Source organism: Scyliorhinus torazame, chromosome 13, assembly GCF_047496885.1.
Source record: "Scyliorhinus torazame isolate Kashiwa2021f chromosome 13, sScyTor2.1, whole genome shotgun sequence".
In the NCBI taxonomy this organism is placed as follows: Eukaryota; Metazoa; Chordata; class Chondrichthyes; order Carcharhiniformes; family Scyliorhinidae; genus Scyliorhinus; species Scyliorhinus torazame.
Window position 1 is genome coordinate 193,936,954 of NC_092719.1, and position 16,597 is coordinate 193,953,550.

The 16,597-nt window shown below is 51.1% G+C and overlaps 1 protein-coding gene across 1 annotated transcript in view; it reads left to right on the forward strand.

Moving 5' to 3' along the window:
• The window catches only part of stab1 (stabilin 1), a 416,947-nt gene that overhangs the window by 268,089 nt on the left and 132,261 nt on the right, over positions 1 to 16,597 (forward strand). The window contains exons 36-37 of the mRNA XM_072472659.1: positions 14,146 to 14,202; positions 15,919 to 16,026. Of these exons, the coding sequence (XP_072328760.1) occupies positions 14,146 to 14,202; positions 15,919 to 16,026 (165 nt within the window). The remainder of the gene's footprint in view (positions 1 to 14,145; positions 14,203 to 15,918; positions 16,027 to 16,597) is intronic.

The following is a 16,597-nucleotide window of genomic DNA, read 5'->3' on the forward strand; positions in this document are numbered from 1 at the left end:
AAGATGTCAGAGGGAGGAGGAATGGTGATATTGAGTGGGACTGCGGTGATGGGGGGAAGCTGGTGGGTGACAGGGGGAACGTAGAAGGTGGTGGAGCAAGTTTGAAAGGTGGTATGTGATGTGTTGGGTAGGCTGGGTCGATGTGGACTGCAATTGATGCAGTGTAGCGATAGACAGACCTCCAACATTTGATAAGATGCAACACGATTTTATTTAACATCTAAACTATTATACATGTTCAACTGTGGGTTGACACTATGCTGACTTGACTGGAGACCTGATACTAGTCGAACCAGACTTACTAGCTACCACATGGCGTTTGTACTGGCCAGCTCACTAACTCTGACTGTCTCAGAGGCTGGGTCCCGAGAGAGAGCAGGAAAACTGGTGCCCTCTGGCTTTATAGTGGTCGTGTCCTGTCTGGTGTTTGGCTGCTCTGTTCTGTGTGCTTACTGGTCATCCTGTGTGTCAATCACTGCCTGTCTGCACTCCATTATATACATAGATGTATATTATGACATCTTCCCCCCCTTTTCTTGTATTCTGTGTATTGAGATAATAAATATTAAGATGCATGTGCGTGTGGATGTGTATATGTGCGTGACTATACACAGAATGTGCTAAAATGACCTTATGTACACAGGAAGGTGTCGCTCGTGCAGATATAGGGCAGATGAAATGGTAAAAAACGATATTTACAGAGGTCAAAACGATAAGGTAACAGTTGTGCAAAGGTTCAGTCTATAAGTTTAGTCTCGGTGGCGGGCGTCAAATTCTGGTTGACCGCCTCAAGGGTGGATCAGGGACCGCCTGCACTTGGATAGGTGGGACCGCCGCCAATGCGGTGGTCGCAGAGGTCGGCAGGATTGCTGGTAGATCGGTGGCCTCGTGGTAGGGCACGTCCGGAAGAAGCATTGTGTGAGGCAGGACATCATGGTTAGGTGGCGGGCATGGAACTCTGCGCAGCGCCCATCTGTTGCGTCGTAGGAAGGAGCCATCTGCCATGCGGACAAGGAACGATCTCGGGGCCACTTGTTGAACAACGCAGCTGTGGCGGACCAGCCACCGTCAGGCAACTGCACACGAACTCGATCAGTTGGGACTAACTCTGGGAGATCCGTGGCATGAGCGTCGTATGCTGATTTCTGTTGGGCCCGAGACTGCCGCATCTTTTGTAAGACCGTGAGGTGGTCAAGGTCTGGAACATGGATGGCTGGAACCGTGATTCGCAGAGTGCGATTCATGAGCATCTACGTGGGAAACAACCCAGTGGACAGCGGGGTTGCTCTGTGTGCCAGCAGCGCCAAGTTGAAGTTGGAGCCTGAGTCTGCAGCCTTGTATAGTAATCTCTTGACGATATGGACCCCTTTTTCGGCCTTCCAGTTTGACTGCGGGTAGTGGGGGCTGGGGGTTACATGACGAAAGTTGTATAGGTGGGCAAAATCAGACCATTCCCGGCTGTAAAAACAGGGATCGTTGTCACTCATCACCGTGAGTGGTATCCCATGCCTGGCAAACGTCCTGGCAGATCGCCCCCACCCAGGACCCCGGAGCCTGCCCGCGCCGCCTTGTCCCGCCGTTCAAAATGTTGTTTAATCCACACTGGCGAGAGAGGGTTGACAGCGGCAGGACTTCCACCCATCGCAGGCCGGAGAATCGCCGGGGGTGGGCCCGCCGACCAGTGCGGCGCGATTCCCGCCCCCGCCGACCGGCGCGGCGCGATTCCCGCCCCAGCCGAATCTCTGGTGGCGGAGAATTCGGGACACAGCGGGGGCGGGATTCACGTCCACCGGGTCGGAGAATCGCACCCGTGGTCACCAAGGAATTGGATTTCTGATTGACCGAACGAGCACTTGGCTCTGTTGAGTCGGAGGCCATGCTCATGGATTCTGTGGAATACCTGCTTGAGGCAATCGATGTGTTCTTGAGGAGTTGTGGACCAGATTATGACATCGTCTACATACACGCGCACCCCCTCGATACCCTCCATCAGCTGTTCCACGATGCGGTGAAATACCTCTGAGGCAGAGATGATGCCGAAAGGCATCCGGTTGTAGCAGTAGCAACCGAATGGGGTATTGAATGTGCACAGCTTGCGACTGGATGCATCCAGCTGTATTTGCCAGAACCTCTTGGAGGCGTCCAGCTTCGTAAAGAGTTTGGCATGAGCCATGATGTTGCGGTTTAAATCCTTGGGGTCGATGCAGATTCGAAGCTCCCCTGAAGGCTTCTTGACACAGACCATGGAGCTGACCCAGTCCGTGGGTTCTGTGACCTTTGATATGATGCCCTGCTCATGGAGGTCCTGTAACTGCTGCTTGAGGCAGTCCTTGAGGACTGTTTGGTTTGAGCAGGATTTTGTATCGGTATGGGAGTGTGCCCATTCCATCGAACACTCTGTGGTACTGTGTGATGATGTCATCTATTTCAGCCTGGAAGTTCTCATCAGGTGAGGCCGTCGCCTGTGAGGATGACATGGTGTGGACTCACTGAACCAAGTTCAGGACTATGCAGGCCCGAGCACCGAGCAGGGATGCTCTGTCAGGTCCCATGATCTCAAATCGCAGTGTCGCTTTAAATGACTTATTGGAAACTACGAGTTGGCATGAGACACTGGCAGCTATGTAATTGCCATTGTAGTCAAGGAGCTGGCAGGCCGGTGGAAGAATACTTGGTCTGACGCGGATGGTGTCGAGATCGGATTTGGAGATGAGGTTCGCCGATGCGCCAGTGTCCAGTTTGAACCGGATGCGAGCCTTGTTGACTGTGAGGACAGCACACCACTTGTCATCGGGATCCATGCTGAGGATCGGGAGGTGCTTCGCTGTCTTGGAGAAAGGCAGCTCATGCTTCGTAATGATGCCCACCCGGTATGGAGATTTGAGGCATGCAGCATCAGGATCTGTTGGGCTGTCGGGGTCGGAGTCTGGCATGTCCTGCTGTATTGAACGGACGCTTCTGCGCCGCGGCTGGGATCGCTGGATGCTGGGCAGTGGAGCAGATCTGCAAAGGGCTGCGTAGTGGCCAAGCTTGCCACACTGTAGACACCATCGTGATTTTGCCGGACATTGCCGTTTTAAATGGGCGGAGCCACAATTCGGACACGTCATGACACCAATGTCAGCGCGTTCCGTGCGCCATTGCGTATGCGCAGTGCGGTCGAACGACGTACGCACCTGCGCAGTTTAGTCGTCATTCCGCCTCGTGGGACGTTAGCTTTGCCGTTTCTGCCGTCCTGATGTGGGAGTACCGATTGTTAGCATGTTCGTGGAGAACGCACGTTTCAATGGTGATAGTGAGGGTGAGCTGCTTGACTTTCAGGAGCTGCTGGCGAAGGGCATCGGAGTGGACCCCGAAAACGATCTGATCCCGGATCATGGAATCAGTGGTCGAGTCATAGTTACATGACTGCGCGAGGATGCGGAGATGGGTCAGAAAGGATTGAAAAGGTTCATCCTTACCCTGAGGCCTCTGCTGGAAAACGTACCGTTCAAGGCCCTCATTCACCTCAATGTCGCAGTGGCTGTCGAACTTCAGTAGGACTGTTTTAAATTTTGTCTTGTCTTCGCCTTCAGCGAATGTAAGGGAGTTGTAGATGTGGATGGTGTGGCCCCCGACTGTGGCGAGGAATAGTGCGATCTTCCTGGCGTCTGATGCGGCCTCGAGGTCGGTGGCTTCTAGATAGAGTTGGAACTTTTGTTTGAAGAATTTGCACCGAGGTTGCCAGCGATGCGGAGCTGCGGAGGAGGGCGGACGTTTACCATGTCACCGGATGGCTGTTTGCTGGTCAACGCTGATTCACTCAAGGTAGGTCCGTCAATTTTCAGCATCACTCACTGGTACCATGATGTGTTGGGTTGGCTGGGTCGATGTGGACTGCACTTGATGCAGTGTAGTGAGAGACACTTGATAAGATGCAACACGATTTTATTTAACATCTAAACTATTATACATGTTCAACTGTGGGTTGACACTATGCTGACTTGACTGGAGACCTGATACTAGCCTAACCAGACTTACTAGCTACCACATGGTGTTTGCACTGGCCAGCTCACTAACTCTGACTGTCTCGACTTCCGGTGGCGTCCTCGAGGAAGCAGGTCGCAGGTCCGATCGCTCCCGCCCGCGATGGGCAAATGGACCTGTTTCACAGGATTTTTTCGGGATCTGACGACCTGAATCGGTGGAGGAGACGAAGGGAACAGGTTTTTCCCCCGGGGTATGAACAGTTGGACCAGAAGTGGTCGAGTGGAGCGTCAAAGGTCGAAGCAGGAGCAACGGGGACCCCCAGACTGGGCGGCGAAGCATGGCGGATGGCAGGGATCAGGGAGCGGAGGCCCACTGGCCAAGAGAGCAGCAGATGGAGTTTTTTAGAAACTGCTTCACCGAACTGAAGAGAGACACGTTGGACCCGATGAGGGCGGTGATGGACCGAATGGTCGAGGCGCAGGCGGTTCAAGAGAAGGCGCTAAGGGAGGTCGAGGTGAAGCTCTTCACCCAGGCGGACATGGTAACGGAGCTGGAGCACGAGGTGGAGGAGCTGAACTCCCGCCAGAGGAGGATGCAGGAGCAGCTTGAAGAGCTGGGGAATAGAGCCAGGAGGCAGAACCTGAGGATCGTGGGCCTCCCCGAGGGCTGTGAGGGATCGGATGCGGGTGTATACGTGATGGGTATGCTCGGGGCGCTGATGGGACCGGAGGCCTTCCCTCGACCCCTGGAGTTGGATGGGGCGCATAGAGCCCCCGCAAGGAAGCCCAGGACGGGCGACCGACCGAGGGCCTTGGTGGTTCGCTTTCACCAGCTTGCTGACAGGGGTCGTGTGCCGCGATGGGCCAAGGCGGAGAGGAGCAGCAGATGGGAGAACTGCGAGGTGCGCATCTATCAGGACTTGGGAACGGAGCTGGCCAAGAGGCGTGCAGGATTCATCAAGGTAACGGCAGCCCTCTACAAAAAGCAGGTGAGGTTTGGAATGCTGTATCCTGCGAAGCTTTGGGTTACGTTTGAGGAACTCCATCACTACTTCGAGACACCAGAACAGGTTTGGGCCTTTATTAAAGAGAAGAAGCTGGACTTGAACTAACGGGCACTTAGTTTTTTCAGTGCTCTTCAGTGGCGGCGATCTGTTAACCTAACTTGCTTTGACTAGGAATGGACTTTTATTAAAAGAAGAAGCTGGACTTGAACTAAAGGACTCTGGGCTCACAGAGCTTTTGTGTGGCGGCGGTCTGTTAAATGATCCTGTACTGTAATGTTTTATCTGAGATTGTTTTCAGCCTGGACAGAGAGCGGGGGCTGGAGGGCGCACTGCTTAGTGTGATTTTGGGAGATTGCAACGAGGGGGGAGAGGGGCCCTGCACTTGGTATCTTTTGGCAGGAGATCGGGGCCTCTGATGGGGGGATGGGCTAGGGGCACGGGGAGATACAATCAGGTTAATGGGTCCTTGGTGTGTGGAGGGAGGGCCCGAGCACTTGGGCGGGAGACAGTCAGGCGCCAAGGGCAGGGGTCAGCGTAGCTAGCGTAGGTCAGGGGGCACCAGGGAGAGTAGGAGAAGGGGCGGGCTAGGGCCAAGCGCAGGGCGGACCTGGCAGGTCAAGCCTCGGGGGGCAGGGGGGGGTCGGGCGGGGGGGGGGGGGGGGTGACGGGGTGGGGGTCGGGGGGGGGGGGTGACGGGGGTGGCAGCCGGGAAGGAGAGCAGAGAAGACTTAAGTGGGCAAGGGGGGGGGGGGTGGTGATCAGGGATCCCCCGGGGGAGAAACTCGCTTGCAGGGAACAGCGTAGGAAACCGACAGCAGCAGCACCGGGGGGGGGATTAGAGCCACATTAGTTTAGTTGAACACGTGGGGCATGGGCAAACAGAGCTGATAGGGGAAGTGGCTTATTAATATGTTTATTCTTTCCCACTGTTCGTTTTCAATATGTTAAGGCTTTTGTATATGGCCTTCTTTTTTCTCTGTAAATGTTACAAATCTGTTTTAAATAAAAAATTTCAACAACAACAAAAAAACAAAAAAAACCTCTGACTGTCCAAAGGCTGGGTCCCGAGAGAGCGCGGGAAAACTGGTGCCCTCTGGCTTTATAGTGGTCGTGTCCTGTCTGGTGGTTGGCTGCTCTTTTCTGTGTGCTTTCTGGTCATCCTCTGTGTCAATCACTGCCTGTCTGCACTCCATTGTATACATAGATGTATATTATGACAGTATGCACCTTTTTTCCAAATTGTTCTTGACCACGCAGTTAGTCAGTCAGTGAGTTCCCTCGAGGTGGAAGGAGGGTCTTTTTAAGTGATGGAGTTCAAGGTGAGCACATGAGGCCGACTAAAGATACACACTAATAATTGAGACGACTGGATGTCAACGATGCTCCGTTAAGCCCCCTTTGCAGTAAGTTTGATCTTGACTTGTGGTCTCATGACATCGAGATCCCAGCAAGGTGTGGAGCTGCACTTAATGAAAATGAAATGAAAATCGCTTATTGTCACAAGTAGGCTTCAAATGAAGTAACTGTGAAAAGCCCCTAGTCGCCACATTCCGGCGGGAGGCTGTTACGGGAATCGAACCGTGCTGCTGGCCTGCCTCGGTCTGCTTTCAAAGCCAGCGATTTAGCCCTGTGCTAAACAGCCCCTGTGTAATTCTGTGCCTTTAGCTGCAGTCAGAGGCAGGGATGAATTGAGGGAGGGAGGTGGATGTCTCCAAGAGTCATGGCTAGTGGATGGCAGCCAACAGCAACTCCAAACCTCCATCCCCTGGTGAATAGTCATGGCTGACAAGGGGTCATGTGGTTGGTCTTTCTAAGCAACCAAGGCAAAAGACACTTTGCAGAATTTTGAGGGTAGTGGAGACAAGCTGAAAAGTGTCTCGAGGCTTCTTGAACTTCGCCCTCACAGGAAAATGGTAAGTTCATTGATTGGTGAGAAGCTGCTATTAGGGATTGTGTTTTAATAGCTTTAACTAGAAAAAAATGTATCATTTATAAAGAAGTAGCTCCTTGAATTTCAGTAAGGAACATTAGTAATAAGGAAGTAAAGTTGAATCAAGTTAAGGTGAAATAAGGTAATAAAATAAACAAAATAAGATAAAGTTAGAGAGCGGAGCCAGGAGGATAAAGGAGTAAGAGCAAGACTGAGAATGGAGTGGATAAAGGAATGACAGAAAGAGTGAGACTGTGAGCGGAGCCGGGTGGATAAAGGACCGACAGAAAGAGTTAAGAAATTAACAAATCCTGTTAGCAGTGCTTCCTTTTATGGCAGCAGGGTGACCAGAATTGGGAACTGAACATCCAGGGTAATGCAGTATTTAGGAAGGACAGACAAAATGGAAAAGGCTATTGAGTTGCATTGCTGGTTAAAGAGGAAATTAGCGCAATAGTGAGGTAAGGTATTAGCTCCGACAATGTGGGATCTGTATGGGTAGAGCTGAGAAACACCAAGGAGCAAAGCCGTTAGTGAGGGTTGTATGTGACCCCCAAACTGTAGTGGTGAAGTTGGGAATGGCATTAAACAGGTAATTAGAGACTCATGAATAAAAGAACCTCTGTAATTTTGGATGACTTTAATCTGCATATAGATTGGGCAAAACAAATGAGTAACAATACCATTGAGGAGAAATTCCTTGAGTGTATACAGGGTGGCTTTCGAGACCAATACATTGAGGAACTAACCAAAGAACAGGCTATCCGGGACTGGGAATTGTATAATGAGAAAGGAATACTTGGCAATCTAGATGTGTGAGGCCCTTTGGGGATGAGCGACCATAATATGACAGAATTCTTCACCATGATGGAGAGTGATGTAGTTGATTCTGAGACTTGGATCCTGAATCTTAATTAAGGAAACTACGATGGTATGAGGCAAGAGTTGGCTATGATGGATTGGGAAACGTTACTTAAAGGGACGACAGTGGATAAACAATGGTAAACATTCAAAGAGTGCATGGGGAATTGCAACAATTGTTTATTCCTGTCTGGAATAAGGTGAGATGGGAAAGGTGGACAAACCATGGCTTACAAGGGAAATTAAAGGTAGTATTAGTATTAGAGATAGGAAGAGGCATACGTAATTGGCCAGAGAAAAACAACAGACCTGAGTCATGGGAGCAGTTTAGAATTCAGCAAAGGAGGAACAAAAGATTGATTAAAAAAGGGAAAGTAGAGTACAAGAGCAAGCTTGCGGGGAACATAAAAACTGACTGTAAAAGTTTTTCTAGGTATGTGAAGAGAAAAAGATTGGTGAAGACAAATGCAGATCCTTTGCAGTCAGTAACAGGGGAATTTATAATGGGGAACAAAAAAAGGGCCGACCTACTAAATACTTTGGCTCTGTCTTCATAAAGGAGGACACAAATAACATACCAGAAATGTTGATGAACACAGGATATAGTGAGAGGGAGGAACTGAAAGAAATCAGCATTAGCAGGGAAATGGTGCTGGGGAAATTGATGGGATTAAAGGCCCATAAATCCCCAGGGCGTGCTAAACTACATCACAGAGTACTTAAGGAGGTGGCCTTAGAAATAATGGATGTATTGCTGGTCATCTTGCAAGATTCAAAAGACTCTGGAACAGTTCCTACAGATTGCAGGGTAATGTAACCCCACTATTTAAAAAGGGAGGTTGAGAGAAAACAGAGAATTATAGACCAGTCAGCCTGACATTGGTAGTGGCCAAAATTCTAGATTCCATTATAAAAGATTTAGGGCATGATTTAAAGGGACAGAAACAGAGTCCTGTTTGGGGCACATTTAGCGAGGTGCTTCTCGACACCTGCAGCGCCGATAAAGACACTGCTATTTAAAGACACCTTGCCATTTTGTTTTGGCCTCAGTGAAGAATGCTCTGCCTATGCCGCACTTACATCATTTCCAGCACTGGTGGGCTCAGCTTGCCAGTGCGGGAAGAGTATTCGTGGATTGGGGTGCCATTTTTAAATAGCGCCCTGATCTTTCAATCCCTCTCAGCCACCCCATTACGGCTTCCAGACCCCTCCACTGCACCCAACATACCTCTTACAGGATCCTCAAGCCCCCCCTTCATCACACCTCTTAAAGGCAAGGCACCACCAAACCCGATCCCTGGCACAGGTAACCAGGCACCTGGACACATTGGCACTGCCAACCTGGCACCCTGACAGTGCCCCTGCCAAACTGGCAATGCCACCTGGGTGCCATGACAGTGCCAGGGTGTCACTGCCTGGGTGGCACTGCCAAGTCACCAGGCTGGCAGTGCCATGGTGCCCTCGTGTCAGTGGGATTGCTTGGGCGCCACCCTGCCCAGAGCCCAAGCATCCAGGGGTCTTTAAAGGCCTGGGAGAACCCCCCTCTCCCCGCAGGTGCCGCTACGCCTGGTCCACATTTGTGGAAACCAGTAACCAGTGCTAAACGGCAAAATGGCGAGGTTTCCTAGGCGCAGTCATTAGTTCCCAGGCCCTGGGAGAATATGGCACAGACATATTTAAATGAGCTTAATGGTCAGATCCAGGGGCAAAATTCTCCGGTATTGGCGTGATGTCCGCCGACTGGCGCCCAAATGGCGCAAATCAGTCGGGCATCGCGCCGCCCCAAAGGTGCGGAATGCTCCACATTTTGGGGGGGCCGAGTCCCAACCTTAAGGGGCTAGGCCCACACCGGACGCATTTCCGCCCCACCAGCTGGCGGAAAAGGCCTTTGGTGCCCCGCCAGCTGGCGCGGAAATGACATCTCCGGGCGGCACATGCGCGGGAGCGTTAGCGGCCGCTGACGGCATCCCCGCGCATTCGTAGTGGAGGGAGTCTCTTCCGCCTCCGCCATGGTGGAGACCATGGCGAAGGCGGAAGGAAAAGAGTGCCCCCACGGCACAGGCCCGCCCGCGGATCGGTGGGCCCCGATCGCGGGCCAGGCCACCGTGGGGGCACCCCCCGGGGCCAGATCACCCCGCCCCCCCCCCCCAGGACCCCGGAGCCCGCCCACGCCGCTTTGTCCCGCCGGTAAGGTAGGTGGTTTAATCTATGCCGGCGGGACAGGCATTTTAGCGGCGGGACATTGGCCCATCCGGGCCGGAGAATCGCGGTGGGGGTTGCCGCCAACCGGCGCGGCGCGATTCCCGCCCCCGCCGAATATCCGGTGCCGGAGAATTCGGCAACCGGCGGGGGGTCGGAGATTCTCGCCCCAGATCCAGATCCAGGGGCGAAATTCTCCCGTATCGGCGCGATGTCCGCCGACTGGCGCCCAAAACGGTGCAAATCAGTCGGGCATCCGCCGCCCCAAAGGTGCGGAATGCTCCGCAGCTTGGGGGGCCGAGCCCCAACCTTAAGTGGCTAAGCCCGCGCCGGACGAATTTCTGCCCCGCCAGCTGGTGGAAAAGGCCTTTGGTGCCCCGCCAGCTGGCGCGGACATGACATCTCCGGACGGCGCATGCACGGGAGCGTTAGCGGCCGCTGACGGCATTCCCGCGCATGCGCAGTGGAGGGAGTCTCTTCTGCCTCCGCCATGGCGGAGACCGTGGTGAAGGCGGAAGGGAAAGACTGCCCCTATGGCACAGGCCCGCCCGCGGATCGGTGGGCCCCGATCGCGGGCCAGGCCACCGTGGGGGCACCCCCTGGGGCCAGATCGGCCCACACCCCCCCCCCAGGACCCCGGAGCCCGCCCGCGCCGCCTCGTCCCGCCGGTGAGGTAGGTGGTTTAATCTACGCCGGCGGGACAGGCATTTTAGCGGCGGGACTTCGGCCATCCGGGCCGGAGAATCGCGGGGGGGGGAGCCGCCAACCGGCGTGACGCGATTCCCGCCCCCGCCGAATATCCGGTGCCGTAGAATTCGGCAACCGGCGGGGGCGGGATCCACGCCAGCCCCCGGCGATTCTCCGACCCGGCGGGGGGTCGGAGAATCTCGCCCCAGATTCTGTTAAATCCGCGAGACGTTTCGAGCGTCACAAATCTCGTGAAAAGCCAAACAACCTCGTTGTGTCACCAAGTCGTGCGCGACGAGGCCATTAAATCACGCCCTTAATAGCAGAGCACTTAGAAAACAGTGGGAGAATCAGACAGAGTCAGCATGGACATACGAAAGGAAATCATTCTTGTCAAACCTACTGGAATTCTTCAAGGATGTAACTAGTAGAGTTAATGAGGAGGGGCCAGTGGATGTGGTTTATTTGGCATTTCAGAAGGCTTTGTGAAGGTGATTAATGTGTAAAATTAAAGTGCATGCGATTGGAGATAGTGTATTGAGATGGATAGAAAACTGGTTGGCAGACAGGAAACAAAGCGTAGGAATAAACGGGTCTTTTTCCGAATGACAGGCAGTGACTAGTGGGTAACTGCAGGGAATGGTGCTGGAACGCCAGCTATTCACAATATATATATTAGTGATTCAGATGAGGGAACTAAATGTAATATTTCCAAATTTGCAGATGATGCAGCTCAGTGGGAGGGTGAGCTGTGATGAGGATGCAGAGATGCTTCAGTGTGATTTGGACAAGCTGAGTGAGTTGGCAAATGAATGCCAGTATAATGTGGATAAACGTGAGGGTATCCACTTTGGTAGCAAAAATAGGACTTCTAAGTGGCTATAAATTGAGAGAAGGGAATGTGCAAAGAGACCTGGGTGTCCTCGCATACCAGTTGCTGAAAGTAAGCAAGTAGGTGCAACAGGCATTTAATAAGGCAAATAGTATGTTGATACAATATTACGAGAGGATTTGAGTGCAGCAGCAGGGAAGTCTTGCTGCTATTATATAGGGCCTTGGTGAGACCACACCTGGAATATTGGGCGTCATTCTCCGCCGGCGGGAGTCTCCGTTTTGCCGGCGCCCGGGGGTTTCCCGACGGCGTGGGGCTGCCCCACAATGGGAAACCCCATTGACCGGCCGGTGTTACGGAGACTCCCGCCGGCCGGTCGGGGCAGAAATGTGGCGGGGCGGGTAGGAGAATTTCGCCCATGATATGCAGTTTTGGTCTCCTTATCTGAGGAAGGATGTTCTTGCTATAGAGGGAATGGAGTGACGGTTTACCAGACAGATTCCTGGGGTGGTAGAACAGACATATAAGGAGGGATTGAGTCAGTTAAGATTATATTCGCTGGAGTTCAGAAGAATGAACTCCCCTAGAAACCTACAAAATTCTAACAGGACTAGACAGGGTAAATGCAGGAAGGATGTTCCTGATAGTGGGGAGTCTAGATCCAGGGGTCACAGTCTGAGGATACAGGTAGACCACTTAGGACTGAGATGAGGAGACATTTCTTCACTAAGAGAGTGGTATGTCTGTGGAATTCTCTACCACAGAAAATAGTTGAGGCCAAAACATTGTATGTTTTCAAGAAGGTGTTAGATATAGTTATGGGGGAAGGCAGGAACAGGCTATTGAGTTGGATGATCAGCCATGACCATAATGAATGGCGGTGCAGGCTTGAAGGGCCGAATGGCCTACGCCTGCTCCTGTTTTCTATGTTTCTATCATCCTGGTCAAAGAGCAATCTCTCATTAATATATGAACAAAAGGATCATCCTTCTCTGGCTTTCCAGGATGTCCTTTACATGGAAGTGGTAGAGTGGAGATGTCATGTCTCGATGGAGGTCGGGTAAAGTGCATAGTATTGGCCTCCCAGCTCTATTTTAGAGCCTGTGACGGTCACGCTCACTTTATCTATTATTTTAATTCATTTGCATACCCTCTGAGGTGTTGATGATGCAGGCTGCAGGAAACCCTGCCTCAGCAATGGCTTTTATCCAAATGAGGCGAAGAAAGGCTCAATGCAGTTTGGTACAGGGTTAGGACGAGCAAGGACCTGGGGCGTCATTCTCCGACCCCCCGCCGGGTTGGAGAATCGCCGGGGGCTGCCGTGAATCCCGCCCCTGCCGGTTGCCGAAGTCTCCGGCACCGGATATTCGGCGGGGGCGGGAATCGGGCCGTGCCGGTTGGCGGGCCCCCCGCTGGATTCTCCAGCCCAGATGGGCCGAAGTCCCGCCGATAAATTGCCTGTCCCGCCGGCGTGGATTAAACCACCTTTTGAACGGCGGGACAAGGCGGCGTGGGTGGGCTCTGGGGTCCTGGGGGGGGGGCGGGGCGATCTGGCCCCGGGGTGTGCCCCCACGGTGGCCTGGCCCGCGATCGGGGCCCACCGATCCGCGGGCAGGCCTGTGCCGTGGGGGCACTCTTTCCCTTCCGCCTCCACCATGGTCTCCACCATGATGGAGGCGGAAGAGACTCCCTCCACTGCGCATGCGTGGGAAACTGTCAGCGGCCGCTGACGCTCCCGCGCATGCACCGCCCTGAGATGTCATTTCTGCGCCAGCTGGCGGGGCAACAAAGGCCGTTTCCGCCAGCTAGCAGGGCGGAAATTCCTCCGGTGTCGGCCTAGCCCCTCAATGTTGGGGCTCGGCCCCCAAAGATGCGGAGCATTCCGCACCTTTGGGGCGGCGTGATGCCCGTCTGATTGGCGCCATTTTGGGCGCCAGTCGGCGGACATCGCGCCGTTTCGGGAGAATTTCGCCCCAGAGCAGGAAAAGGCACAGTGCCTCTATAATCTCCAGGTGCTGGTGAACAGGGAACATTGCAAATGAGTGGGCTTTGAATTAGTTAAAATCTTACCTTACAAATCTAAACACAATCAGGTAAAATGGTTTTCCAGGTTGGGCACCCCTCCTTATTTGAAATTCCGAAATTCAAAAATATCTGAAAAGCGCCACGAGTGGAAAATTCCACAAGGCTCTGGGAAGGTTCCGGGGCAATGCACAGGTTCCAACGCACCACAGACCGTTATAAGTCCTAGGTGGGGCTGTTTTGGTGCCAAAACATCCGTTTGTTTTCAGCAGTCATCATAGCCAGACACTCAATGTGATTAGCGAACTTCTGCTGATCACAAGGCAGCTGGAAGAGCTACCACATTATATAATTTTACATGTATTCCAAAATTCAAAAATTGGCCCCAAGTGTTTCAAATAAGAGATGCTCAACCCGAATCAACCATTTGATGTTGCTTTCCCTTAATTTGAATTACTGAGTGAATGATCGGATAGCCTATTGTATAAATATGTTTAATTGGGCTATTTTCATTTAAAATCTAGAGAACCTTGACTAAATGTAACTCTTCTTGGAAAACTGGCTATATCTGTGTCCTATGTAGAACCACATCCCAACATGAATAGCATTGAAATCAAAGCTAATATGTTTCCTTCTCAGGGAACATGTGGCAGCTGTGATATGAGCCCCATCTGTCCTCAAGGGACTACCCCAATGGTAAGTAGAAATTCTGATGCCATCTTTTGTTTTACTTCTTTTTTCGAATGTGATCCCATGTATAAAGTAACTCTGATAGAAATTAATTAGAAATTAATTAATTCCAACTTTCCAATAGCGATTTGTTGCAAAAGGCATATAAATGCTGTAAGTAAATTATTTTGCTGGCAGGAGCTTTAAATGTAAATAGTCTTCAATATCCCTCTGTTTGAAACAACCTTTAATTTCTGGATAGTGAATCATCCAGTGATTCAGCTGGGAGCATGAAGCTCATGCAGGTAAGGCAGGCAAGTCGGAGTGTCAAGCATCATTGAGACTCAAATTCAGATCTTCTACTTTGAGGTTTGAGCTGCTATCACAGTAAGATGAGGTAGTCATCCACTGGTCGATAAGAAACTGAAAATGTAAATGTTAGCCTAAGAACATGTTGCAAAGTGGTAGCACAATTTTAAAATTCGAATATTCAAATGGATGGTGTAAAACTGACATGGTTAGTGTAGTCATTAGATGCCTGAAACATTAATAGACAAGGTAATTTATGGCTAATTTATGGTTTACATAAAGTAAATTAGAATTTATTTTTAAATGGGGTTATTTTCCAATTTCACTTCATTCTTACATTCTGCAGCTCAGATAATTATAGTTCACCCCTGCCTCTTTTTTTATTTATTCTGTAAACCTCTCTCAACTATAAATAGAGGGTTCAGGGTTTGGCTCATGTTTTTCCCTTTAGGGCAGAGGACCTCTATCCACCTCTCTGCCCCTGCACCAAATCGTTATTCTTGGTTGAAGGCTGTTCTATATGCACTGTGAACACCACCACCACCACCTCCCCCCCCCCCCCCCGCCTTTGGATTCTTGTCACCAAGAAGAAGTCTCAGCAAGTTCTTGTAGATAGTGCACTATTGCAGCCATGGTACACCAGAGATGGAGAGACTGCATGTTTAAGCTGGTAGATGAAGTGCTGATCATGTGGACTCCTTTTCTTGAATGGTTGTCAAGCTCTCTTGAGTATTGGTGAAGCTCCATCCTTCCAGGAGACTGGAACGTGTACCAAAACAATCCTGCTTGCCTCGCAGATGGTGGAGAGGATTTGGGGAGTGGCAAGACTCAGCCATGTCTTGATATCACATGAGATTAATAAGAATTAGCTGAAGGCTGGCATCAGTGATCGTAGCAACTTCAGAAAGAGATGAAGAGGGATTATCTTATTCTGGATATTTGTACTTATCATAGAATTCATACAGTGCAGAAGGAGGCCATTTGGCCCATCAAATCTACACCAACCCAGGCCCACTCCCTGCAACCGAGTAACCTAATCTGTACATCTTTGGACACTAAGGGACAATTTAGTATGGCCAACCCTTCTAACCTGCATACCTTTGGACTGTGGAAAGAAACAGGAGCACCCGGAGGAAACCCACACAGAAACGGGGAGAAAGTGCAAACACCACACAGTCACCCAAGGTCGGAATCGGACCTGGGCCCCTGGTGCTGTGAGGCAGCAGTGCTAACCAATGTGCCCCCAATATAGCTGTATATCTTTTGGCAAATGCTTGGGTTGTATATAATTACATTTGGAACAAGGTCAAGGAATGTTTGGCATTTTAAAGACATAATGTGTTAATCATTTTGACACAGATCTGTTAGCTGCAAAAACCCATAATCAATAAAATATGGCATTTTGAAGTGTTAATTGTTCAATTTTTTTACTAGGACATTCGTAGCCAACTTAGGACACACAACTGCTATTATAAAGAATTCATAAATGGCAAAGATATGAAAATTTCTGGCTGCATGCCCAGCTGTATAAAAGTTACTTTAGTAAGTATATTATCTACCAGCAAAATGTCTTCTTTACCTCACAGGTTTTCTTCCATCTTCATGAGGCAGTGAGATAATTTTCTGAGCAACATTTCATATAGGCAATGAGCGGGGGGTCGTCTTGCCTGCCCGTTTCCATAAGACCATAAGACATAGGAGCGGAAGTAAGGCCATTCGGCCCATTGAGTCCACTCCACCATTCAATCATGGCTGATTTCAACTCCATTTACCCGCTTTCTCTCCATAGCCCTTAAAGTTTCAAAGCCAGCAAGAGCCCCATCTCATTTCTTTTCGGGAAGGCCCACTGAAGTAAGTGCCAATCAGACACTTAACGGGGCAGCTTCGGGCCTTCCCTAGAATCAAAACCTTAGGGACAGAGGTCACACCCACCAAAAGCTGCCTGTCAATCAGAGGCCAGCAACTCCTCATTGCTCGGCAACATCATTGGGGGGGCAATGGCTGCTGCCTGTACTATATCCACCAGAGGCCGACGATCACCCATGAACTCAAGAGTAGGTGAGTGATGGCAGGAGAGGGCCAGCATAAGGAGCTGGGGCTGGTCTCAGTGCCA